The sequence below is a fragment of the Cavia porcellus genome, unplaced genomic scaffold (assembly GCF_034190915.1).
Source record: "Cavia porcellus strain 051 isolate PalLab524CR breed Dunkin Hartley unplaced genomic scaffold, mCavPor4.1 scaffold_7, whole genome shotgun sequence".
NCBI classification, from domain to species: domain Eukaryota; kingdom Metazoa; phylum Chordata; class Mammalia; order Rodentia; family Caviidae; genus Cavia; species Cavia porcellus.
Window position 1 is genome coordinate 79,465,649 of NW_026947490.1, and position 27,716 is coordinate 79,493,364.

General features: G+C 41.1%; 1 protein-coding gene across 2 annotated transcripts in view; it reads left to right on the forward strand.

Moving 5' to 3' along the window:
* Lama4 (laminin subunit alpha 4) overlaps positions 1–27,716 on the forward strand; it is a 130,993-nt gene that overhangs the window by 60,913 nt on the left and 42,364 nt on the right. For both annotated transcript variants that reach the window (XM_005002216.3, XM_063253885.1), the window contains exons 9-16: positions 5,871–5,982; positions 8,418–8,585; positions 11,617–11,810; positions 17,564–17,680; positions 21,541–21,689; positions 23,900–24,041; positions 24,631–24,727; positions 26,684–26,800. In XM_005002216.3, coding sequence (XP_005002273.2) covers positions 5,871–5,982; positions 8,418–8,585; positions 11,617–11,810; positions 17,564–17,680; positions 21,541–21,689; positions 23,900–24,041; positions 24,631–24,727; positions 26,684–26,800 — 1,096 coding nt within the window. The remainder of the gene's footprint in view (positions 1–5,870; positions 5,983–8,417; positions 8,586–11,616; positions 11,811–17,563; positions 17,681–21,540; positions 21,690–23,899; positions 24,042–24,630; positions 24,728–26,683; positions 26,801–27,716) is intronic.

A 27,716-nucleotide genomic window follows, 5' to 3' on the forward strand; every position in this document is an offset into this window, starting at 1 on the left:
AAGAAAGTTCTTCAACCCATGGCAGCCAGGAAGCAGAGTGTTCAAGGAACCTATAACAAGAATGTACCCTTCCGGGTCCCACCCTCAGAGACCTGCCTCCTCTGCCCAGGCCCTATCTTGGAACACAAGAATTGTGGGGGACAGTCTCGATCTTAATCATAATAGCCTGCAGTGAATAAACCTTATGGTCACAAATATCTGAAGAACTTTAATACAGCCAAGAAAAATTGCAGTGACCAGTATTCCTTAAAATAAATCAAGGCCAGATGTATGGACAGAGTTAAAAAATATCTCTACTGTCTTTTTCAATTTTGACAGCCTTCTTGAATAACCATGTTTACCTGGAACATTTTGGGTACTGATGCTGGTTAATACAGTCGATGCATATTACAATTAGAACTCTCATTCTACTGTTTGCCTTAGCCTTTTATGCGTAAGAGCTATGGATCATCCAGAAATATACTTCATTTTATATATAATACATAATTTAAATGTTTAAGAATGTGTTAATTGGTAAAATGAAAAAGATAATGAATTTGACCAGAAAAAATTTCAGATACCCAAGAAACAACTAACTACACACAAAAATCAAAAAGACTGAGAAAAAACACTGAGAGGACCATGACTTATGAAAGCTCTCCCAGATAAACAAGGAAAACATTAAAAGGAGCAGAGTCAATGTAAGATACAATTTAACATACTTCCCAAGAATCTAATGGAAAATTATCCATCCATCATTATCCATCCATCGTCCACATCAGTCAAAAAATGCAAACTAAGTAACAAGGCACCATATTTTCCATATTAAAATATGTAACGCTTTTCGTCCTCATCATGTTTCACCAGTGCTGGCCCAGATACTCCGCCATTTCTGCTTTCAGACACTGTAAACTGTCATCTTCTTTTAAATAAAGTTTTTTGGGGAGTACTTGGAATTAAACCCAGTACCTTTGCACCGAGTTAAATTCCCAGGTTTTTAACTGTTTTAGAGTCTCCTTAAATTGCTAAGATACCCAAACTAGACTCAAATTTGCACTCCTCCTGCCTCAGCCTCCCAGAGAACTGAACTTACAGATGTGTGCCACTATGCCCAGCAAAATAGTTCTTATTTTTTATGAAAAGTAGGATTGAAGGTGTAGCTCAGTAGCACAGCACTTGCCTGTCATACATGAGGCCCCAAATTCAACTACCAGCACAGCAAAACGAAGTACAAAATAATGATTGAATGGACTCTTAAAACAACCTTCGCTGTTCTAAACTTTTAAGAACTTTTGTTTATAAAACTGTAAATTGCTTTTATTATGGCCTTGGAAGATTCATCTACTTTTAAGTGCATATGAAAATTGTGCTCCTAGTTCTTATCCAATGGTGCATATTAACCCAACTACTAACATTTCAAGAGCAGTGATTCGAAGTTTCAAAGGAAATGCCAAGAAAGAAACCTTTGTGGAAACTCACTGGTTCATTTGAGTGTCACAGTTGGAACTTGTCTAAAGTGTCTTGATGCTTAAAGAAGTATTTTCACCCAGAGTAGCTCCTCCCATGGTTCAGAAAGTTACTACTGTTTTTGTTGGGCTGTTTTCCTGCTTTTAATGTAAGTTAAATTAGGCTTCCACAGGGAGGAAATAATGCAAGTTTGAGAGTGACCTCACCATAGGAAGGGCTCCCTGCTCAACAGGAACTAACCCCGAAAAAGGATGCAGATGGCAATGCTGCTGGGAATTTCCCCCAGTGCTCCACCAATTCCTATAGAAACACCATCTGCCTGCAGCAGTCCTGTGGTGCAAGAGCCTGCTGGGACATTTCAGAACGAAAGGCCAAAGTCAATCCTAATGATTCTTAAGCATCCTTCAAGTCTATGGATAGAAAGGCCCTGATTGATAGAAGCTAAAGGAAGCTTCTATCAAGAAACTACTATTTAAACTGGAATGAAGGGTTTCACTGAATGTCCCCACAGCGATGAAAATCACAATAATGTTGCCTATTAAACTTGGTAAGTTTGTGAATTATCTATGTCACCTGGATTTCATGTGACCTAAGCATCATCAATTATATTCACCTTAAGGTATTGGTTTTGTGCCAGCCTCCTTATCCAAATCCTTCTTTCCTTCAGAAAGCTCTAGAGCTCTTTCCCATCACCTACTTCTGGAAAGCCCCTAAAGAATGCTCACACATCTGTGTACTCAAGAGCCAGTGCTCAGAGTATCTCCTCTCCCTGCTGCTGGTGTTGTCTGTAGTGAAAATATCAAAGGCCACACATTGTCCTGTGTTCCCAAAACGACAGTGCTCGGGGTGATAGTAATTCTGAGCTACCAGCAGAGGTGGAGATGGTAACCCTCTTCCAATCCCAGTGTTACTCTTTGCTGGATCCAGAAGGTCCAGAGTCACAGAACTGAGTCTCCGAGGGTGGCTGGAGTGGGGCGCGCTGAACTGTTCCTCTATTTCTCCATCTCCTCCAGATCTGCTCTCCTCCTTCCTCCGTCAGCGAGAGCAAATATAACAACCCATGCAAAGGTTGAAACGCAAGTACATCAAAAGCATCTGAGCCTTATTGTTAGTCGCACCAGAAAGAGAGGCTGGATATAAGTGTGTGTTTCTATTCCAGAAACACTGTTAAATTGCTGGCACATAATAATGAGGTGTTAGGAGTCCTAAAGTGAATATGAGGCCCTGCTTAAAAGATCATCAGGGTCCAGTAGGAAACAGATAAGTTTAAAAAAAACAAAAACAAGCAAACAAAATCTATGATACAACATTTAATTACAGTTCAGGCTAAAGGGCAGCTCTAAGGGAAAAGCAGTGAACACTGTCAGCGTGGGTAGACTAGGGAATGTGTCTCAGAGAAGGTGGGACTGAGAAAGACTGGTTTATCAGGAACTCCCCCGCAAGAGGAAATGCTGCCATGAAAAAGGGGTGAAACAAAATGCTATATTCTTGGGACTCGAAGAATTTGGTCCTTGGCCTTGCAGAAGATTCACTGGAAGGCAAGTCGCAGGAGGTCATGCAGAACAAATTGTCAGTGGGTAAAAAATAAAGGACCTTGCATATCATGCTCAGGAGCATGTGGATATCATCCTATGGGCTGTGGAAGCTCCTGAAGCAGTTCACCCAGGACGGTTAATCAGATTTGCATTCAGAGCTATTTCCCTGCAGTTGGGTGGTAGACTGGACAGTCAAGACTCTAAAGACAGAACAGAGCTGAAAGCCTGCCATGACGGTTCAAACACAAGAGTGACTGCTTGCTGCTTGGTCCGTGTTTGAAAAGCATTTGCAGTAAGCAGGGATCGACTAAAATCATGTTCATGGAGAAGAGGAAGAGAAGAGAGAATGGCAAGTTAAATAAAACGGACTTGGTGACAACTGGAGGTGAGGAGAAGAAGGCCAGATGTCTGTCTTAAAGATACGGATGGCGAAGAATGAATCACTCTTAGTATTTTAAGCAAAGTATCTGTGGATGTCAATGCCCAGAGAGAAGTTAGAGATTGGATCTGTTTCTCAGAGGAGACACAAACCCTGCAAAGGTATTTGGAAGTCATTAATGTTTCAGAAAAGCAAACCCACACAAGTAGACTAACACACCCATTATCCTATTACTGCTGTGTCCAAGACTATCCCTATTCATGCCTGTGGCCCAGGATAATTACTAAAACTATGTCCTTTTCATTCACAAAAGCATATCCTTTAAACAATAAGCTACTGATTGTTATCGCCCTTTGTTTAATCTGATTGATGTTTTTTAAATTAGTATTCTGAGTATACTACTTTCAATGCACTGGATTACCAAAAATTCTTGCTACTGTTTACATCAGATAAATATAAAGAGAATTCTTTGTTGAGATGAGTGATTAATCCTTTTTAATGAGAAGCATCAACCACTTTACAGTTGTGAGATAATTTTTTAAATTTCTACTTTTAAAGCAAGATACAGCCATGTTATTATTGTCCTTTCATAGGCAAAGTTACAGGAAAAAATGAAGCATTCAAATAAGGTATCACTATATACCGTATTATATTCAGTAATTTTGCAATTTAAAGTGACAAATGTCCCTCTTTGCCATGATTTGAGTCGCTTGTGTCTCTAAATCCATTGAGCTATGCATCTCTATGCCTCTAGATAACCCATAGCGCCCTCTGGTGCTTGTTAGAAAAGAGGTTTTTTTTCTTAAAAATTGTGACATCTTGCAGCTTTTCGTTACTTCAAAGTTTCAGCATTAAAATAAATTTCATGTTAAATAACAGGCCTTTCCTTTGAATGATGAAATCAGAGTAAAAAAAATGGGTCTTCTTCTTTTCAGATATTCTATTAAAGGATCAAACACAAACTTGCTAAGATTTTTTGAATGTTTTATATGTCTGTGTCCCTATTTAACAGTGAGGAGAGACATGGAGAATAAGCTTTATTTTATTTTATTTTATTTTATTTTATTTTGTTTTGTTATTTTATGAATCATCTAGTTTTAAAATGATTACAAGTATTGCTTCTCTGGAGACATTATAACAAGCCCTGAGGAAGACTGAACAGGGAGAGAACACAATGACTCAGAAGCCAGCGTCCATTCAGGGAGAAGGTCATCCTCCCCATCTGTGAAGGGAGGGATGACCACGGCCCTCTGCCTGGGCAGCTCCACAAGCCCCGTGGTACCACTTTGTGTGGAAAGAGTGACAGACCTGCCCAGTAAGAAGCCCCAGTCGTGGGTTTGCCATGCTACCATTCCTGCATTCTCTCTCTTGACCATCCTGGACCACTTGCTTGACCTATGCCAAGAAAGTGAAGCATTTCGGGTGATCTTGTGCCATAGCTATTAGAGTGGATACTGTGTGAAAGCAGAGAAGTTTGGGACGGCCAGCTGCCTCCCTTTCTTGGGGAACCTCTGCCTTGGGGGCCCGCCAGCATCAAGGCAGACCATCCTGCAACCACCCGGTCAATGCAGCGCTTTGTTACTGAGTTGAGCCGGGATAGTAAATAGACAAGTGAGCATTTACCAAGTGCCAGACTGAAGAAGCCGTCCTTTTCCTAAGGAGACACAGAAGTCAGTCTTTCTAGTGCAAAAGTGTAGGCTTCCACCATGTTGTTCACACAGGGTATATCCTGCCTTGAATCACATCTGTGCTCTGAGATCAGCTCTGTCCTTGATCGCACACACGTGCGTACACACACAACACATATGTACAGCCACATGTACCTCTCTTCAGAAGCCACTTTGGAGTCAGGATTTAATTTTGACAAATCCCACATGAACCCTCTGATCTAGACGCTCCCGAATAAAGAGAGTGAAATCAGCTCTCCTGGGAGAAGAACTCCAGTCCCTGTGACAGCAGTTATTTGTACACAGTGTGGTCAACATTGGATGGAATCTGGACTGAAGCTATGAAGCAGCGTTCAGCCCAGCGCTCATAATCCATTGTGTCTCTATGGTAACTCAGTGGCAGAGCGGTTGGACCACCCAGGAACCATCTATGTGAGGAGCATTTCAAGGTCTGCCTACTTTCATGATAATTTTCTCTTTGAAGCTTTAAGCTCTTCCGTCAGCAAAGTGTCAAGTTGACCAGTACATATGAATCATTTCCCAGCCTGGCATATAAAGATACAGTAAAAATTCAAAGGATAAACCACATATGAAAGATTCTTGGGGAGGAATGAACCATGAAGTGCATAGGAACAGCATTGGGTTTTCTGTAGCATTCTGTGATTCTAAGCTGAGTCTCCCACCACTATACATGACTTCTGGGGCTATTTTTTATGTTATAGGCCTTCACATGTCTGGACAACTTGTGATTATGGGATGAATGCATGGTACCACCCACCCCCACATGCACATATACATTCCTTTCTTGCAAATTTAACCCATATTCTCTTGAATTATTCGTAGGAAAGTCAAGCTGCAAGAAAAGGGCAGTTGGTTCACAAGGAAAGCATGGACACCACTGACCACGCAACTCACCTTGCAGAGCAAGCCCACAATATGCGGGATAAAATCCAAGGTAAATATCCTCCTCTGGTTCAACTTAATGTCAAGAAAACATACACTGTATGACTACCAATACAAATAAGAACCACTGCCAGTGGTTACTAGGTGCCAGGCATGTGTTTGTTGTTAAATACTTACAGAAGGTTTCCATTTCAGGTTTGTTGGTCTGGGATTTCTCAACACTCCTACCCACTACCTATTGGTATTGAAGAACAAATATACAAAATCATTCCCTTTCAAGTGTTTCGCAGAAGTTCAAAGTCAGAATATTTTTCTGGCAGAGGGAACAACATTCTTTGGTGTTTCTAAAATGCAGGAGCTGAATAAAAGTCACAAGTCACATACTTTTTTTCTGTTATTTGCAGAGAGAGAGAAGGGGGGGCTTTAGGATGGAAATAAACTGCTCAAATCATCCTAAGCTTTTTCTGTCATGCTGTTTCCCAAGGACTAGACAGACAAGTTGTTCAGGTCTCCAAACTAGAGGAAAAGGGAGGAGGTAATCCAACTTCTATCCTGGCTGTCTTAGGAAACTATCTTAATATTTCATTGAGAGCTGCCTTCAGTTTTCTAACAGAAAGGACTGCGTTTGTTTTAGAACCAAAAGACTTTCCTTGGCTCAGAGTCTGCTAAGATTTGGTAATTGCATGCTGCAGTAGTTTTTATTATCTCTGTATTAAGGGCTGGGTGATAATACCCAATGCACCCCAAGGCACAAGGACAGTAAAGAGACCCATAATGGAAGATGAGTATTTAGCCTGAGACATCAGTGGCATATTCCAAGCAAAGGGATATATGAAGCTAAGATTAATTGCTTACTGCATTTCCTTTGTGCCTGTAATATGCGATTTTAAAATGGCATGCAATTCAAATGCTCTTCCCTATCCCCACTACGTTAGGCATTTACTGACAACATAATCTATTCTTGTAGCATTTTAGAGTTCTTATTGATTCGTTCAAAGAGTCAGACTGATGCTGGAAGATTAGATAACCTCATTCAATTAAGATATAAATGCCCTTTTAGACAACAAATCAAGCCGGAAACTTAGTAAGCCATTCAGTGAAAATAATTCATTTTTGCTGTTTGGTAGTCTGAAATATTACTCTGAAGCATTTCATTTGAAAAGAATCTGAACTGTCTTAAGCATGAAAAATACCAAATAAATGTAAATGGGAAATGGTAACTTTTATCAGTTTTTAATGTCTTTAAGATAATGGATGAACAGTATTCAAAGGCAAAAATATTATTGTCTGTATTTCCTTTCTGAAATCTATTCTAGACATGGCTAAAATTCAATAGACCAAAATTGTGCAAACAAGTGCCAAAAAATTTAGCACTGCAAGTGCTAGAGCAGAAGAAAAACACCCATCTTAGCTTATTTCAAGGATTAATGTTTTAGATTTTATTTAATCCCTTCCTGGTTGTGGTTTGTTTTATTTGGGTTTTTTGGGCATATCTTGATTTCACTGTGGCTCTCTCAGCAATATTTATAGCTGTAAAATTCTCCACCATTTATCTCCCTCCCTTCAGAATTCAGGAATGCTGTGCGACCCTGATGGTGAGCCATTCCTCACTCTCAACCGTCTCTGAAATAGCTGCTAGTGACCTTCAAGCTATTAGACATATAAAATACAACCCCTATCCTGGGGTTATTTATGTGACACCAGTACATTTGTTTACCCATCTTGTCTGGCTAACCACATAGATCATAGTGAACCACAGAAACACAATTTCATTTATGACAAGAAGATAAAATGCCTCCCAGGGCTGCCAGGAGACGCCATTACATGCCTTCCTTCTAGGGATAATGCGATGAGAATGTGATGGGAATCACATGTGATGGGAATGAGGGACTCAGAGACCATACGCCAGCTACGTGCAAGTGCATAGACAAGTCACAAAACCCCTCCGGACCTCCTCAGGTCTAAAACTCTGTGCTGTACTCGTACAAGTACAGTTAAAAGATACAAAATCAAAATGATTCAATCTGAACGTATAGTCACTGCACAAGGGAAACAGTAATTGCTAAAAAAAAAAAATGGACTAAGCAAACACACTGTCTTAAAGTCCTTAGTTTATTATCTAGTCTGTGTAACAATCTGAGAAGCTCATTTGAGCAACTTAGCAAAATATTGTCATTTCAGCTTAAGACTTTGTTTTGTTAAATCTTCAGGTAAAATACAATGAACACCTCCATTGCATCCCACATATGACAGGAGAAACCCCCAAATATTTTCTGCGAGTCAGTGCTTCTATAAAACATTGATCAGAGGGCCCAGGGTTTTGTGCCTCAAGCATAAGCAGTGCTCACTGCACAGTGCTGGTTCTGTCCTGGTCTCGGGCTCTTCCTTTCCAGGTCAGCTTGTGGTTTCCCACCAGCCCTCGCTCTCCTCTGTCTTCAGGGACACCCTGTCTTCCTGCTGGCTGTTTCACTGTGTTCCTCCTTGCAGAGATCAACGACAAGATGCTCTATTATGGGGAGGAGCAGGAGCTGGACCCAGAGGAAATCACAGAGAAACTGGTGTTGGCCCAGAAGATGCTGGAGGAGATTCGACGCCGCCCACCATTCCTCACCCAGCGGGAGCTCGTGGATGCAGAGGCAGATGAGGCCCACGAATGTAGGTGTCTTCAGCTCCTGGCTGACACCACTCTGCTCAAATCTGCTTTCTTTGTGGGTCCAAGAGAGGACACACAGACTGGGGACCTATGATCAAGTGACCAGCTCTTGGTGTTTAGAGCTAGGTAACCCCAGCATGACCTCCAAAAGTCATTCAAGGGAATTTACTATATTACCAGGATGTTTAGATCCAGCCCCCATGTTGAGCCGTTTGGGAACAGTTAATATTCCCCCAGGGGTCTAAAGTGTTTATTTCTATGGAGAGCAAATTGGGGCTTAGCAATTGGCAAGAACATATAAAATGGGAAGGAAGCTAAGCGGTACCAATTCCCAGAGCTGCAATAAGAGAATGGTTACTAAAAAAGACAGAAATGCCACATGGCTGGCAACGCTGGTTTTAAGATTTTTAGGCTCAGTGGAAGTTTAACATTTCCACTAGTGACAAATGTAGGCACCAAACCACAACATAACATTGAAAGTATGACTTGGTCACTGTATCAGTTATCAATTACTATCTATGGGTTCACCACCAACATGCTCATTTGATGGGGGGAGCATTTACTTGCTCATGGTTTCATAGGTTGACACTCTGGGCTGGACTCAGCTCTGTATCTCGTCTCTGCCGCATGCACCATGAACAAGGTCACTCATGTGTCTGGAGCTAGCTAAGAAGCCCGGGCATCTTCCCTCAAGGCTGCCACCTCATGCTTTTCCATACGGCAAGGTAGCCTTCCGAGAGGACACGAATGTGTTCCATCTGGGGGATGACACTGCTGCGCTCTCTCTGAGCAGCCCACTGGGATCATAACTCAGCCCCAGTAATAAATGAGAGGGGCAAGCTTAATAAATAGAAGACTTTTTGTAAAGAAGCAGAGGAGGAGGGAGAAAGGAGAAGACAGAAAGCATGTAAGAAAGCTGGCTGACAGCTAATAAGAAAGCTATCTGGTAGCCAAAGGGAGATATCTGATAAAGTATCAGGGCGGGGCTCTGGGGAGATGGAGGACTTGTGGGTCCTTTGTTCTGGGCTGTTTTTACAGCAGAGGGGGGTGAGTGACTCTTTTCCCTCCTACCCAGAGCTTTTCATAACTGGCTTAGCTTTCGGGCACCTCTGCCTGATTTCATTTCTTCTGGTGGTGTGTGCAGTTCTTTCCGTTGATTTGTCTGTTCGTTTATTGGTCTTTGGTGTATCTTGTAAGGGCTTATGTTCGGGATGGGCGGGTAGTGTGCAAAGGGGGGAGCCTTATTCTGGGTTAGCTGACAGCTAGCAAGGGGCATGTGGATATCTACTATATATTTAATGACTCTAGAGTGAAAACGCATGTATATAGGTGTATATGTTAGTGCACAGGTATGAATTTGTACTTTCTTAAGGTTAGTCAGACCCCCACTTTGGATCCCCTATATTTTATTGGAAACGGAAGCAGCTTGTTCACCATGCACCTGGCTTTCTCTCTGTGTCCTGCCTGTCGACTTTTTTGGTCTCTTGGTGAAAGTGCCAAGGTCTTTGGTGCCTTTCTTTATCTGTTTTTTGTTTGTTTGTTTCTTCTTTTTCTACCTCTGTCTTTGACTTGCTTCTTAGGGGAGTTTGTCTAATAGTTTGCTGTTAACTCCTTCTAGACAAGACTGGCCAAGAGACCTGAGGAGGTTTGCGTTTTATTTTTTGTCTACAGACCCTGTCCCTACAAATGGAAAGTGTAAGGTATCTTGAGGTCCCTGCTTGGAGCTCCATCATGTCACATTCATTCTTTTGGTGAAGATCAGCCCAGATTCAAGGGTCAATGAGACAGGTCCCACTGTTGATGGGCAGAGTTACAAAGAATTGGTTTATTTCAATCTGTACAATTGACAAAAGAAATCACTTATTTCGTGTCATACTTCAACTGTTGCCAATATCTCCCAGTAGGGTTTCAATTTATCAGCTACTCAAAATTACAGAGGTTATAGTTTCATCTTGTGGGTCTTACTATTAAAGAAGCATACCTTATGCTGCATACCAAGTGGCTTTTTATACATCGATCAGCTTTTAAATTCCATTGCATTTTAGAACAGATTGCACAGAAGGAATCTGAAGCCTTCATTAGATTGCAAAGGAACCAATGGGTCAGAGGGCACTAGTGTTTCTCCTCCATGGTGACTATCAGCCTCTTCAACAATTGTTGTAGATACTATAGACAACAGCCTTATCGTCATAAAGATTTACTATGGTGACAAATACGTAAAGTCTTAGCAGCAGAGAGAAGCCATAAAGAATGCCAGGTCACACTTCTGAGCCAGGGCGGGGCCACAGTCAGGAAAGGTGGAGTGCTGATGTCACAAGCAGATGCCGCCATGCTCCGCAGCTATGGTATTTTGACACCACCACCACCGACTCGGTGCTTTCCACATAGTTTATAATCACATTCCTTCCTCAGCCAAGAACTTGTGTCTTCTCCTCACAGTGATAAAATATAAATGCCAAATGAGATAGACTGATGTTCCCTGAGGAAAACTGGCATTAAGGGTGCTATCAACACAGGTGCCCTTGAGCGGAGAACAGAGGACACACACGAAGTTTATTTTTGCCCTTTAATCTTTACTCCTCCTGAAATTGTGATCTGGGTTTGACCTAAAGAACTAAAAACAGTTGCTTGGAGAGAATACAGAAATTGAGTGGTTAGAAACATTATAACATTTTACCTTATAATTGACAAGATAATTTTGATTATTTTAATAATAAAAACTATGCCATATTCAAGTCCCCTTTATAGGATGAAAATTATTAATAACTCGAGTAATAGTAAGAGTATAAGATGAGATTTCCACATGAAACAATCTATGGGAAAACTAATACAATCCTCCTCTTATCTGGGGATCTTAAATACAACAAAACAGCATTTTATTATTTCAAATGTAAAGTGTGACGCTGTTGTAAACAGTGGTTTTATCATGGGAGAAGGTTTGGCCTGAATGTTTTTTGCGACTTTGCCAAACACTGCAGGATGAGAGGAGACCCGGGAAGCCCACACTGAGAGTCTGTCTCTGCTTCCTCCCAGTGCTGAGCCAGGCTGAAATCTGGCAGAGGCTGCACAATGACACTCGCTCTCTGTTCCCTGTCGTCCTGGAGCAGCTGGATGACTACAATGCTAAGCTATCAGACCTCCAGGAATCACTTGACCAGGCCCTTGACCACATCAGGGATGCCGAAGACATGAACAGGGCCACGGCAGCCAGGCAGCGGGACCATGAGGTACAGTGGACGGTGCCCGGAAACATGGAGCCTATACAGACAGTGTGATGTTCCACCAAGAGCTTGCACAAAATAATATATCCAGATGCTCATGTTTTTAAATATGACATGTTTTTCATTTCCATAAATTACTAACTCAAGAGTGTGTGCCCAAAATTCAGTCGAAACTACAATGATTGTTTCTGGCTTTGATAAGAGTGCAGTAATTCTGGTGCTCGTGAGTATGGGCATGGTTCTGTGACTCTTGCAACTGGCTCAGTCTCCCCCCGCTTCACTGCTAGGGACGTTTTACTTTTCATTTGTTTGTTTGTTTGCTTGCTTGCTTTCTTGGAGACTGGATCTCACTGTGTAGTCCAGGCCGGCCTTTCCAGGATGGCCTCGAGCTCATGGCAATCCTTCTGCCTCAGCCTTCCAAGAGCTGAAGTACTCAGGTCTGCACTCATGCTAGACAAGCATTCCAAATCCTTTTTATTTTTATTTGGAGATAGAGTTTGGCTAAATTGCCCGTATTGGCCTTGAACTTGTAATCCTCCAGTATAAGCCGGGATTACAAGTGTATTACCACCAATCTAGTCTATGCAGTTGCTTACATTTATTGTCAATAAATTACCTCAGACTGGGCTGTCTGCTCTAATTTACAATCATCACTAACCCTCACTAGATCGTTATAAATTTTCTAAATGGAAGCCAATTACCCTGAGCACCACTGTCTTCTCACAGAAGCAGACTTAGCCAGCATTGCTTAGCATCATAGTGATCACAGTGGTATTCTCTCTAATGCATGAGTCTGACCCAGTAATCCCTCAAGGTATCACTCACTTTATCCTGGAGACTTCTCCCTTTTCTAGCTCCACGTGCAGTCAACCGCAGGTTACCTCCTGGTTCATCATCTGAGCATTTTTTCTCTCTTCCCTGTTTTCCGTTCCTCCGCAACTTTTCTACTTCTGGCCGTCATTTGTCAACCAAATTCCTCCCCTCTCTCCTCCACCCTTCTCCTACCCAAGCCATTTTCCTGGTCCTATTCAGAATGACCTTCTAAATCACAGTTCTTAAAGTGACTGTTTACTTTTACCAAAATCTTTCATTGTCTCCTTATCACATAGAGCAGTACTTTCGATGCTAGAGCTTCTGGACCATTTAGAGGGTTATAAAATAAGTTTGGAAGGTTTTAGCCATCATTTTAAAAAAGGAAGTGAAACACAATAGAAAATATTAAAGCACAGCATGTAGATTAAGGCATGGTTTCATCACATTTTTGCTGTGTGTGCGCTGGGCTGAATCCTGTAATACGCTTCTCAGTGTGAGTCAAGGATGGCAGTACTTGAAAGACATTGCCTTCCAGACAGCCTACGCCCTTCCAGTCAGCATGCAGGACTCTGATCCTCCTCCGTATCAGCCCCTCGTCTCCTTGCCTCATGCATTCAGTTCAAATAGTTATCACACAGCCAGTAATCTCCTGCCTGGAATGTAGATCTCTCCTTTATCCTTATCTGGCCACTGCATTCATTAAGTCTTTGCTCACAAATCCATTCTAATAGGAAGCCTACCTCACAATCCAATCCGGTGATGTCTGGTCATACAAAGTGTGATTTTAAAAAAATGTGCGTGTGTGCTTAAATTTTTAAAAACTCATTACAGAAAAAAGAACATTGCAAACTGGGAGTGGTGGTACACACCTGTAATCCCAGCATGTGCGAGGCTGAGACAGGAGGATCCCTGCAAGTTCAGGGCCAGCCTGGACTACACAGTGAGTTTAAGTTCAGCCTGAACTACATGGCGAGACCCTGTCTCAACAAACAAACAAAGGACACATTGCCATTAAAAGTCCTGCCCTTCAAAGTCCATCCCCATGCTTCAAACACACTCATCTCATTGTTTGTGCCGCTTTTTGAAGCACTTCTGGAGGTTCTTTTTTCCAGAGTGTCTTTAGTTGTGCTGTCATTGCTACCTCAATGTCATGAATTATCAAAATGTTTACTTTGCATGGTCATTTTGACTTTGGGGAAGACCCAGAAGTCATGCTGCGTCAGATCCAATAAGGTAGATAGAGGAAGGCACACAGCACGGTTTTCATGAGCCTGCCTTTTGGCTGGTTGGAACTTGGCAGCAGCAATCACTATGGTTTTGATAACATTTTGCAGACCCAGAAAAGGCCTTAGAGACCTGCTTCAGAAAGTGCTAAGAATGACAGGATACGTGTGTTCAAATGATAAACAATGTGCTTTTTACTGCAAGAGGTATTTTTGTTTAAACATTCCTTGTATTTTTGATCACCTCTTCTAACTCTGTTTCTGTATTGTGGTCATCTTTAAATAGACTTCTCTTCCCCTCTCTAACAGGATCCTCAAGATATTGGGGAATCCTGCGTTCTTCACTTTAGGGTCCTAAAGCATCTGTCACCTTGCTGACACAACGTGACAGCTTAGTGAAGATTTACTGGTTTCATGAAAATAAGAAATTTAAGATACTGTAGTTTTGTCAGGTGGCACTCAAGTCTGTTGGTGATTTCTCTTCAGTTCTAAGTGATGTCAGTCTGCCTTCCTGAGATATTTCAATCCATCTCTCTAACCTATAGAATATTTTCGTGTTCCCCAGAATGGATTTAGAGCATGTAAGTAAGAGAAGAACAACACTGCAAACTCACACGGCCATTTCAGGGGTTCCCTTTGGCAGTCGCCAAGGTGTGTCCAGTACTGAGAGCACCGGAGACCTGCCAACGGATCAGTCCCTGTTGGACAGGGCAAACAGGGTCACACAAGAGACCGCAGACATATTACTCCTTAATCTCAGGGTGTAGGATTTCATTGTAGGGGATGGGGAGCAGGAGCTCAATGCCAGCACTGGAAAACTGCATCATTCCCATTTCAGACTGTGAGTGGTTGTGCATACCCAGTTGTCTTGTCTTTTTTTTTTTTTTTTTCAGATTTTTTTTTTTTATTTAAGGAGAAAAGAAAAAAAAAACAGTGAAAGGGTACAAGTTATACAGATTTACAGAAGAAAAAAATGAACAGTAGGAAATCATTAGTTAATGGATTACATATTGCCATCTTAGAAACAATTGTTCAAGTCACAAAATTAAAGCTTGTAGAGTGGACATTCCAACAATGATACTGCAATCAGTTCTGTTCAATGATCCAATACAACTCTGTGATATCATTTTCTATCTTATACACTTAAATATACATGCAGTTATATAGTTTAGAGCACTTTCTTTTCCTCTCTTACAATGACTATTACACATTTTGGGTTTCATTGCTCCCACGGTTCTTATTGCTTTTTTGGAAGAGAGTAAAACCAAATGAGACATAACAGAACAGAATCGGTCAAGTCAAAAGGGTGGACATAATAGATAATATGCGGGAGGCATTATGGTAACCATTGTTGATCACCTTGTATTATGTTTTTATATTATCTATTATGTCCAGTTGTCTTGTCTTCGATGTAGGACTGTGTAGACAACGCCTGCTAGGGTATTGTGTGTTAATGCACTCGGTTCTCTGTTCACTTCTTTTTAGGATGAGGTCTTGTCCTTAAAAATCCTTTGTGAAGCCCGTAACAAGGAAGGGTAATGCACAATAAATGAAAAGCCAAAGTCTATATCCATAGGCACAGAGTTTTCTAATAGTTGGTAAATGAGCACACATCGGGACCTTGTGAATGTAGTAAGAAATAGATGGACAAAGTTACCCATGGAAGAGACTTTCATTCCAAGAGTGAATACTGTAGATTCAAAAACAACTTTTAATTAAAGTCTTCTCATGCACAGCTTTTTTAAACCTCATGCATGCGGATACCAGGCATTTGGCATTTTAGTAATGCAAACAGATGGTAAGCTTCAGTTGAGCTTTGCTAAACAAATTCTCCTGCTGAGTACAAATGAACAGTGTGAGCGGGATTTCAGAAAGAGAACAGCACAGCAGTGAGGCAGCTTAACGCCCTTCTCAGTCCGTGTTCCTTTGCTTTCTACATTTGGCACAAAGCATCTCCACCCTTCTTGTGCTCATCTCCTTCCTCACTGGCTTTACCCACCTCACTGTTCTGGTCAGCGGAAGAAATGCCAGAGTACACATCCTTCTCCCTAATTAAACCCACCGCACAACTTGCATCTGGTGTCTGCTTGAAACAGTAGCCTTTGGATATACCCTGCTGCTCCCTGCTGCAAATCGACTCTCTCTTCATTTCTCATTTCTCCTTTTTTTCTCCCTTTTGAGTCACCAGGTTCTAAGTCCAGCCCTCCTGCTCAGTGATTCTGTGAGCAGTGATCACCCCAGCCTTCTCTACCTTTGTCTGTCTTTCTGTCTGCTTCCTGCCCAGGCTCGGAGCTCTATCCCCCTCACAGACTCTAAAGCAGCTCTGTAGTTGTAAAGAAGCAATGTGATTAAAAAATAATAATAATAAAAACCCTCCTTTGAAAGGATTCCATGGTTTCCTGCTTACTAGAGGTGACTTGCCCACTCATCCATCAGTGTTTCTTGACACCCTTACAAAATATTCCTCTTAACCCCCTGGAGATTGTGTGCATTCTTTCCCTTGTTCCCTTTGTCCATGGTATATACTAGTCTACCTCCCTCATCTATGACTAACTCGGTGCCACCTTAATTCTGTCACCTTAAGTCCACTTCAATGGTCCTTCCATAGAGTATCTTGCGGTTCTTGAATTGCTACCTTCATATATCCCTTTGAAAAGTCAGTATAAACACTTTACACACACACACACCTCCTTTCCATGAAAAGCGCGTTCACTTGCTCATATGGAGGTTGGCGGGAAGTTCATCTCAGCCCCAGGCTAGAGCCTGAGCCCAGGAGAAAATCACTCTCTCATCAAAAAATGTGCCAGCCATTTCCTCGAAAAGTCTGAGCATCTAATCTAGAGAGCTCTGAGCAGAATAAAGCAAGATCACGAGTTTATGCTTTGAGTGTTAGGGCCATTTTCAATTTTTAAAACACTGTGATGCTTTTGTATAGATTTGTTCCTATCCAATGCACTGTTTGTGCCAAGTCCAAGCTTAGCATGGGGTGAATGCTTTTTAAATGAGCAAATCTTCCAATTACTGCAAATATATAGCCTCTGCTCAATCCTGTATCTGGAGTCCCACTTTACTTTTTGGAGAAAAGAGTCAGATGTTCTCACTAAAGGCTAATTCTTTAAGACAATGATGCTATAAGTGGGCATTATAACTAATAGCTTCAAATCTCCCAAATGTGGTTTTTACTGTCTCCATGTTATAAACAAGAAAACTGAGAGTAGTGTCTTAGTTATTTTTCTCTCTTTGTGGGAATAAAATATCCAAAAACCAAAATGAAGGAAGGAAAGGGTTATTTAGCTTACAGTTTGTGGAGGTTTCAATTCATAATTAGCTGGTTCCATAGCAGACTGGCATGGAGCAGGAGCAGCACTTCAAGGTGGCAGAGGACTTTGCTGGACAAACCTTTTTTATTCCCTTCTATTGTAAGCAGGCTACCACCCCCTAGGGCAGGTGTAGGGCTCACACATCTCCATTGAGGATGTTTACAAAGTAAGCACCCTGGTCCTCTGCTGAGTCATTTAGTTAAACTTCTAAACTTCTAAAGTTGACACAATGTATCAATTATTACAGTGTTTGCCAAAGAGACACAGCAGGTAAGCAACAGGGCTGTTGCATGTATCAGGAGTGTCTGGAGAACAAAGACAATAGGTTGACATTCACCTCTCTCCCTGAGGTTTTGTCAAAGACACATTCTCTTCCCCTGTCCTTGTCTCTTCTCTCCTGCAGAAGCAACACGAGAAAATAAGGGAGCAAATGGAAGTCGTGAACACCTCTCTGAGCACCTCGGCAGTCTCCCTGGCAATGCCTCGTCTGATTCTTGTGGAACTTGATGATATAATAAAGGTAAGGATAAATCTGACTGCTTCGAGGCTGCACGTGTGACAGAACAGTAGCTCGGTGTCACAGAAGCATAATCAAATTCAATTCACATTTACATGTTAGCTATCGTGGTAAACATTAGGTGGGTGTGGTGGTACACAGCTGTAATCCCAGCACTTTGGGAGGCTGAAGCAGGAGGAACACAAGCTTAAGTCCAGCCTGGGCAACTTAGTGAGACCCTGTCTCAAAATTAAAAATAAAGAAGGGGTCAGGGAAATAGTTCAGTGTAAAGACCCTGGGTGCACTCTACAGTGCCAGATAACAATAGTAATAATATTAATGACAGAATTCCAGTTTCTTGTACTATATGATAGCTTCTAACCACCTCTGTCTACTTAAGTTAAACTATAAGTTGCTACGATTCAGAAATACTAGAAATTTGACACTAGTTGAATTAGCCACATACCAAGTCCTCAGTAGCCATAAATGGCTAGCAGCTATAAAATTTCCAACAGCACAGATATCATCACAGATCTATCTTTTCATTCTACTCAAAAAGTTGTGTTTCATAGAGCTGACATTTAAAAGGAAAAAAAGTCACAATTTCAAAGGCCGAAGTTTTCCAATAATGTGCAATGAACCCAACTATCATGAAGTCATTCTGAGATTTGGGGGTTTAGCTCAGCGGCATAAAGCACCTGCCTTGCTTGCAAGCAGGCAGTCGTGAGTTCAATCCCTGGTACCGATAAAAAGGAAAAACACACACACACACAAATCACCTAGTCACCACCTCCGCAGCTGACTGTGTCATCACCAAGCTCCCTGTCTTCTCTACCCAACTCCAGGTACTGTGTTTGATGACATAAAAATTCACATCAAAGAGCCCTCCAGCTTCTTGCACTTCTCTCCAGCAAGCTTTCCTGCTGTCCACCCTGTGTTCCCAACACCAGACTGTGCTGTCAATAACTGTAATTTCCCCGAATCTCAGCCTCAAGCCCTTCTCTACCTGAGCACCATCTCTGATCTCACCCGGAATTCTCTGACTACTCCAAAGCTTCTCCACCTCATAATGGAGCCATTTACCCCCAGCCAGTCTAGACTTATTCTCTATGAAGTAGCAGAAACAGTATTTTAAAAAATGATCAAGTAACACTACTAAACCCTCTAGTGACACTTAAAGAAAGAATTCTGCTCATTTTACCGTGGCTGTTGGGGCCCAGGTGACCAGGCTACCATCCTGCTCTCTGACCTCATGCCCAACCATCCTCCTCACTCACTACAGCCAGCCCCCTAAACTCCTCTTATTATTCAACAGATCATTCTTACTCCTACCTCAGGGCCTTTGCACCTGCTGCCCCCTGATCTTCAAATGACAAGCATCCTTGTCTTTTACTTCCTGAAATTAGCTAATCCCCTTGTTGATTATGTACATCCCCTTACTAGGTTTCTCGAAAGTGGAGCTGTTCTTATGTACACTATCTCTCTATTTTTTTTTTTAAAAGATAGTCTGGCATGCAATAAATGAGTCCAGGTGAAATGTCCATGGTATTGTTTTTGCTTATGTATTGAAAGAATTTTGTCAAGGTATCACTGCTCAGATGATGAACCAAATAGCTAGAAGGCTTGCTGTCATCTCTACAAAATAAATCCTATATCCTAAGACTTGTGCTGTGTCCTAGAAATACAAAAATAAATTCGACTCAGTTCCTGCTTCCTAGAATCATTTCATCTAGTGAGTAAAATAATCATGTAACATTACAGCAATGTGATATGTGGATAATAGCAAAGTAGGGGGCTTGAAACTCCCCAGAAGAATTAGGGGTGGCTACATAAGGGAAAGGATATTTGAGCTAACTTAGAAGGCCAAGGAGAGCCTTTCTGCAGAACCCAACAGAAAAGAAACAAAAGGATTTTAGACAGGATAGTTTGATGTGCAAAGGCGCAGCTGCCAAAAATAAATTACCCAGCATGAAAACCACAATCAGACAAGAGTGGTCCACGGGATGGAGTGGAGTACAAGAGGCAAGAAATGGTGCAATCAGTGAGAGAGGAGGGATCCGCGGACGAAGCCAGGCTGAGGAGCTGAGTTTATTCCTTCAAAGCAGTGCACTGGCTCTGGGGAGAGAAGTAACACGATGGGGTTCATTAGGAAGCTCACCATTCCCTGCAAGAGGGTGAGGAGGGAGTTAAACCACGGAAAGACTGGGCTCAGACCTCAGGTCACTCGGGGAAGGAAAGGGCTGGGAGTTCAACCCCAAGGACCCCAGCTTTTAAGTTTCTTTTCTGGTCAGGAAAAAAAGAAAAAAGGACCTGCAGGGGAATCTAGAGGCAGGGAAAGATTTGGTGTGTTTCTTTTACCATGAGAGAGACTTGGGTGTGATTATATTCATGAAAAGCCAGTGGTGAGGGAGCAGGAGAAACAGAAACCTGGTTCATTGAGAAAACAGAGGAGCATGCCTTGGACAGAAAGAAATCAAATAGGAAAAAAATGTAGCTAAGCATTAATTTACAGGGTTTGGGGATTGCTGAGGGACGCCGGGGCAATGCTGGGAACATTTCTGTTTGTTGGTGTTGAAATCTTTGTGAGAGTTACCCATAAGTAGCACCTCGTTCAGCATCCAACTTCTAAATAAGCTTGGAAAACAATAAAATAGTAAATACAGAAACCAAACGTGTTGCCTATTTCTGATGCAGCTAAGTCTCAGGCATGGCTTTAGGTCTCAGTGACGGCTACTGTTGATAGCCTGCTACTCTGGCAGCTCCACCCATCCAGGCAGGCAACAGCGTGACATTTTCATAGGAAGAAACACAAGCAATAGGCTTTCTGCTGACAGCCTGCTTCCAAGAAGAGGGTGGAGTTTAGCAGAGCCTGTGCAGTGAGTTATTCTTCCCCAGTTGGCCAACTAAGGCGTTTCCCTTAGAAGGGCAAAGCCAGGGAGAGGATGGAGAGGTGCAGACTTGCAGGAATTGTGCTCCCTTCATAGGAAGGAAACACCATGAGTATGGAAGAAACATTCCCCTCTACTGGTTAGTTTAGGCGTTAAATAAAGAAAAAAAAAATGATCTGTTCAGAATCAGATAAGGGGTGTGTTATATTATTGCCTTGGGAATGGTGACAGGGTTCACAGTCATTATTTGGCTGAGCAGAAAAAAATGTCTTTTCAACACTGAGAGCCCAGTTAAGGCTGGAAGTTATGGTCTTGCAGGACCAGCCAGCTACACGGCTCTGTAGTCTTCAGCGGACATCAGCAGATCTAGGACTGGGCAGAGAACTGAGGGTTGGGGTTAGGGTGAGAGTTAGGGTGAGGGTGAGGATGAGGGTTAGTGTGAGGAAAGGGTTAGCATTAGGGTTAGGGTTAGAGGTTAGGCTTAGGTTTTGGTTAAGGATGAGTCACAGGTGAGTTTCAGGAAAGGAGAGAGCTAAGGGGAAATCTAGCTGCGAATCGGGGTGAGGCTGAGGGATGCCCACTGGATTTAACAACTTTTATGTCATTAAGTGCCCTTACTTCTCCTTTGATATGTAATGTTGTAGAACCAAACTCAAACAGTTCAAAAGGCTGAATAATATTGAAACAACATATACAAATGACTTTTTGCAGAAAACGATTTTGCTGTGAAAGGAATAGATAATAATTACAGTAACAAAGAGTTTTACAGGTAATGGACGATTTTTCTTTAGATACTTTTTAAAAAATACAATAAGTAACATAATGTCTGAATAATAAGGAAGCAACCAGTAGGAAAGAAGATGTTGACTTGTAGATGAGACCTGAATTCACTGTGCATAAGGAACACTAAAGATTGTTTCTTGGTGTTCTGTGCTGAAAATGTTTTTTCCTGTTCTTCTCAAATCAATTTGCTTAACATTTAACTTTTTTTTTTAGAATGCATCAGGAATTTATGCAGAAATAGATGGAGCCAAAAATGAACTACAAGGGAAACTCTCCAATTTAAGTAACCTCAATCCCGATTTAGTTCAAGAAGCTATTGACCATGCACGGAATCTTCAACAAGAAGCTGATGAGCTGAGCAGGTAGTGTGCTAGTGTTCGGAATGCAAGCATCTACATGGCCTGGATTGCTTATCTCTAATCAATTTCTTATCGGAGTTACTAGGACACAATGGTTGCAGGTTGTTTGGGTTTGGGGTTACTTTTGTGTAGATTTGTTAGTTGCTCCTTCTGAGAATCAATCATCATTTATTGCAAATTGTTTTGGGGGGACCTTTTTTTTTTAATCTTAAAAAATATTAGCTCCAAGGCCTCCATTCTGGTTGAGGATGCTGGTAAGATTTGTTCCACAGTTTTTAATAAAATGACCTGAACCATGTTGGTTAAGAGCATAAACTAGATCTTTTTTCAAGATCTAATTCTACAATCATTACCTATTTATTTCGTAGATAGCATTTGTTTTCTACACACAAGTATCTAAAGTAGGGCTGGTTAGGGCTGGCAACACAGCTGACGTCTGCTAAGTACTTGATTCTTTCTGTACTTCCCAGGAGGAACTATTTTATTTCAACACCTGTTAAGAGAAAAATCAATTGACAATTTTCCTCACTGCATTTAGAAAGAGTCACACATCCCTTGGGCATTCAATTAATGTTAATAGGAATGTACTGGAAGATGTGAATTGAATTCATGACCCTGAAGTAATAGGCAAATAATGAGATCATGATAGAGAAAGACTCAGATCTGACAGAAACAAAGCTAGTGAAGATCAGGAATAAAACTAGGACCAGAGGTAACTTCTGTTTAAAGCATGCATCCCCTGTATGTCAGAAATCCCTGTATGTCAGAACTCTCAAGCACTCTTCCAAATCTCCAGGAGGCCAAGAAAGAGAGAAAGAAAGTGAGATCTCAGTGAGGTAACCTTACAGTCAGCCCTTTGTCATGCCTCTAGGAAAAGTGCTTTGAGAAAGGTAAAAAAATGGACTCAGAGAAAGCAGTGTTTTGAGTAATAGACCGTATTAGCAAAAAAACGCTTTTGAGACCCATTCCTTAACTGTCATTACATAATTTTTTCATGGTAGTAACCATGTCCCCCTGACTGGGATTCCAATATGTACCTTCTTTAAGTGCCCCTCTGCAAGAGTGTCCCAGCAGGACCCCCAAGGAGGTGACCAGGCTTCACACAAAACGTGATCAGAAACATCCATCTCTGTGAAGTTACTGTCACATTTAGAGTATTTCCTATTGAACATAGTCTTGGAAATATTGAAATTTATAGACACCTACCCTTCAATATCTATCTGGTGTACACAAGGAGTTTCATGTTATGCTCAAAGACAATTACAATTTGCCAAGTTTTCATTTCAAAGCATCTTTTAAACATTGATACAGTCCTGATTTTGTGCTCAGTGACAAAAACAAAGTCGTAACACCTTTTTTTCCATCTCTTTGTAATTTCTACCACTCTAAGCAACAAAATCTTAAAACAGTAGTCAATATTTATGACATTTTGCTCCTTTTATCCCTTTTCTTTGGAAGCTCTTCTTGTGTACCTTCCTTGGTGTTACTCTCCGAGCGGTTTCTAAGCAGCGTATGTGGGGAGGGGAAAGTAGCCGGCATCTGGATCAGAATTACCTTTACAGAGCAGGGCTGTGTTAGGACGTGTGGGACGCTGATGTTCCTTAATGGGCACCTCTCTCCATAAAATAAAACAAAACTTATTTTTTTGCTACTTTGCTATAAAGACTAACATACATATTATAACCACCTTCATCTTCCTTTTGATTTAAAAAATTGAAATGCAAACTCTTTTGGAGGAGGAGGTGACTCAGAGCCTAAGAGACCTCAACTAAGGGACTGGACCAAGATGGAGAAGGCTGAGGAGTACTGACCGGGCTCCGCGGGTCAGGTGGTTTGCAGACAGGTGGCCACGCGGGCTCTGCGACATTATACACGGACTGAGTCTCAGGGAACCTCCTGGAAGTTGCTGAGGAATAATGTGATAGGAGTTTTCAGTGTTTGCGACAGAAAAATGAGGAACTGATGGATTTAAGACTGCGTACATCAAGATAAAGGACTTGGGATGAGGTGTGAAAGTAGGGGTACAGTTTATGTCAGAAAGAAGCAGTTTCCGTGTACCCTTGGCAAGGCTGACTGGAAAGTCTTGCAAGCCAGGTGACTGAATAACCAGCACGAGGCATCTGTGATCCCCAAAGTATTAAAATCAAACCCTGAAAATGGCTCCCTTTCCCACAAAGGTGAGGAGAAATAACAATACATTTGTTAATTAACAGGAATTTGCACAATTCAGATATGAATGGGCTCGTGCAGAAGGCTTTGGATGCCTCAAATGTCTATGAAAACATTGTCAATTACGTGGGAGAAGCCAACGAAACGGCAGAATTGGCTTTGAATATAACTGATCGAATTTATGATGTGAGTATTCCCTTTTCCTAAGGTTTGTTTATACATTTTCTCTTCCATTTTGACTTTTTAAAAGTTTTAATGCCTTTCTTGTGCTTTCAAAGTAATAAAAATGGCATAAAGTGCCAAGGGACTAAGAAAAAGCGTTTTATGCCACAGAAGTGTCAGTTTGCAAGTGTTTAAAATGTACGATCCTCTAGTCAGCAAATGCTAATTCCTTTGACAACCTCATTTTTTTAGTGGAAGTCCTAAGAAAATATATTTAAAACTAGTGTCTGCTGATGGAGAAGATCGATACATTCTGATTTTTTTCAACTTAGTTATTTGTTTTGTGGTTTGTACATGACAAATGCTTTGTTGAAGCCTTGGCCAGGGCACTGTTCTAACTTTGCTGAATTTTCCTGAAAAACATTTATCTTGAAAAGACCAAAAGCTTTGTTTTGTTGTGTTCATATTTGACCTTGACTTTGAAAAATGAAAATTAAGCTGCATGAATTTCTCTTGGTGCTTACCAGATAAACTGTGTCGTTTAAATCTTTAAGCCATGAAAAATGAATGTCTTCTCTCTCTCATCATTGTACTCTATCAAATTCCTTTGCAGGCTGTCAGTGGGATTGATACACAGATCATTTACCATAAAGATGAAAGCGACCACCTTCTCAACCAAGCGAGAGAGCTGGAAGCCAGGGCAGACTCTAGTAAATACTCTGATTTTCCTATCTTCTTTCTGATTTATTGCCACGTCTCTCAAACATGTAGCCAGAGACTTCTAAAATCTAGGCTGAAAGAGTAAATAACATTACCATCGTAGGGTACATCAGTAGCTCCTATTCAGAATGAAACTGCGAAATAAACAAAGATTTGATATTTGAAAATAAACTCTGATTTTAAAAATAGGTTCCCATGTAATAAAACTATATGGGAGCATAATTACCCAACATATGATGAGTATTCTTGACAACCAAATAAGCTAGAAATATATCATAAACAGAATAATATTTAATAGAAATATATCAGCTTTCAAGGGCTAAGGCCACAAAACATACTTAACACTAAAACAATGTCATTCAAAATAAACTTTTCTTGAATGATGCAGAAATGCCTTTGAAATCATCACTCTTAAGGCGAATCATCCCTGTGACAGTCAATTGGGATGACAAGGTACCAAAGAGCCACCAGCTGAGGTGCACTTTCTGGTAGCTCATGGTTGACAGCTGACTGTGTGCAGGGCAAGTCTAATGACCACGGGGAAGGAAGCATTTCCAAAGGCCAGAGTTTGCATCTGACAGTTAAAGACAGGCTCATTCAGAGGGGAGGATACGATACGGAAGGAAAAACTAATAAATCACCTTTGTCCCTTTTAAATTCTGTGAGTTGCTCTTCAAAGCAATTGAATAGATTAAGAATTTCACTTAGTATTGCTTATCTGTAAAGCAGTGAACTCCTTCCTAAAGATTCTTGAGCATTGTTAATCAGGTTGGAAATTCATTCTCTGCTTTAAACTACCACCAGAAAACAGAACCCAAGTTTGAAACGGAAAGCCTCATGATTTTTAACAAAGCAGTTGATCTGGAGTCTAACCATAAACTTTCTTTTACAAAAAATCCCTAGGTAGAGAAAGTAAAAGCACTTTGATTATCATGTGTAGAATACTGAATTACTGCAAAGTAACTATTATTTAAGCTTGCTAAGAAAACATAGGTAATAAAGATGCTATTAAGTTTTTCTGCTGTCATTTATATATCTAATTGATTTATCATGCAAATCTAATCCCAAGGATACCTTTTGAAAAATAAATAAAATATTAGTAGTAGTGAAGAATTACACTATTGTCAGCAAAATGCTTTTATAAAATGTTGCTGTATTTTTGTATTATCTTTGTTTTCTTGTGCTGTGAAGATTAGAATATGTCACTATTATGTAGTGACTTCAATATTTTATGCTCCTTAATGATTTATAATGTGTTTTCTCAGCCCTATCTTTATTGAATTATTTTTGTACCTCATGAAAACATCTTTTCTATTCTAGGAATACTATATCCCTAAAGTCCCGTATTTTATTCCAATAAATCTCTGGGCATGAGCATCTTTGAACATTTTGCAGATCTGGTCACTTCCATCATACTAAATCCCAAACAATAACTTACAGAGATGGATTCAAAAGAGTGATCTTTGACCAATCATAGGGGTCCCGGGGAGCTGATTTGATGACCCAGTTGCTGGTTGTACTTTATGATCCCTTTGTAAAATTCATTAAGCTGTGTACTCATAGTGTGCTGTTATCTAGGTGTATGCAATGTGTCAGTTAAAACTTCAATGAAAAATAGGAAAACATCTTACATAACCAGTTGTTATTGATATAAATAATGTCTTTCAGCTCTTTAGCAACTGTGGCCCGGCATTATTAGTCAGGCATAGCTCTGTGTCTCAAGGAAATGATCCATGCTAAGGAAGTCTCAATCAGTGTTCCAAGTTGTCTGCAAGTCTCTAGCTATTCTTCTAAATGCCGCTTTCCAGAACTGGTGGTCTATATTCGTAGTACTCAGAATACTGCAGATGATTCTGTGGTTCCCATCAGAATTTTCCTTGCTGAAATGGAGACTATTTCTAGACACTCTGAGGCCACTGGTCCTCCTTTGTGCTGCTCCTCCGCAGGTAGTGAGGAGGCGGTGGCTGACACCAGCAGACGCGTGAGTGGAGCCCTTACAAGGAAGAGTGCCCTGAAACACAGGTTAGATGATGCCATTAAGCGACTACAGGCGGCAGAGAGAGGTAAGATCTACACAGCCTCAACTGTTTGTTCCTTTGTGTGTGAGTAAAAGCTCTGAAGAAGGATTCAATGATTCCTTAAATGGCAATCTATTTTATAAATTAATATTTTTTCTGAGCACAAAAAGAAACTGTATTCATTACCTTCAAAAAAGTCCTAAAAGGTAGGAAGAAGAAATATATATGAAAGCCGTGATCACACCACTTAGAGATGAACTCTAAATTTGAGAGCATTTCCTCCGTTCTTTTCTTTAGTGAGTGCCTGCGTGGTGAGAATGGGTATTCTTATGGGCTCATACTATTTATACTACTTACTAAACTGCTTTCCAGTGGACATCCTGATTAACAATATGCCTTACTTTGGCTATTGAGCTTCCCTCTGTTGTATGTCAAGTTATTCTTATCATAGTAGCAGGGAAACGAATGAGCTAAACAGAGAAACAAGAGTGCTCATCTTGCCTGATCTGGGACTACAGTGGTGTTTTAGGAAGTTGTGATTAGAAGCAGACGCTGTCCTTGGCATACAGCTGAGGCACTACTGCTAGATGTGAATGTTTCACTTAAAGAGAGCATATCTAAGTTCACTACTGTGATACACCAAACATCTGGCCAGGAGAGTGGCGGTGCTTTGAGAGCCTGGTCACCCACGTCAGCAGGGCCACTGCTGACTGACGTTTACTGTGCCCTCAGAAATGTGTTGAGTGTTTGACCTACTTAGTCACAAAGGCATGAGGAAGGCTGTCAACTGAGAGGAGCCCTGAAGTCTGTAGGGTTCAGGACCTTGTCAACAGGCCTGACTAGTTAGAAGCAGAGTAAGGGTTCAAGCCAACTTTTATCAGAATCAAGGTTGAATTGTTTCTTTACTTTAAGAATTTGGAATTACATCACTGAAATGATTTCTACTTATTTTCATTATAGA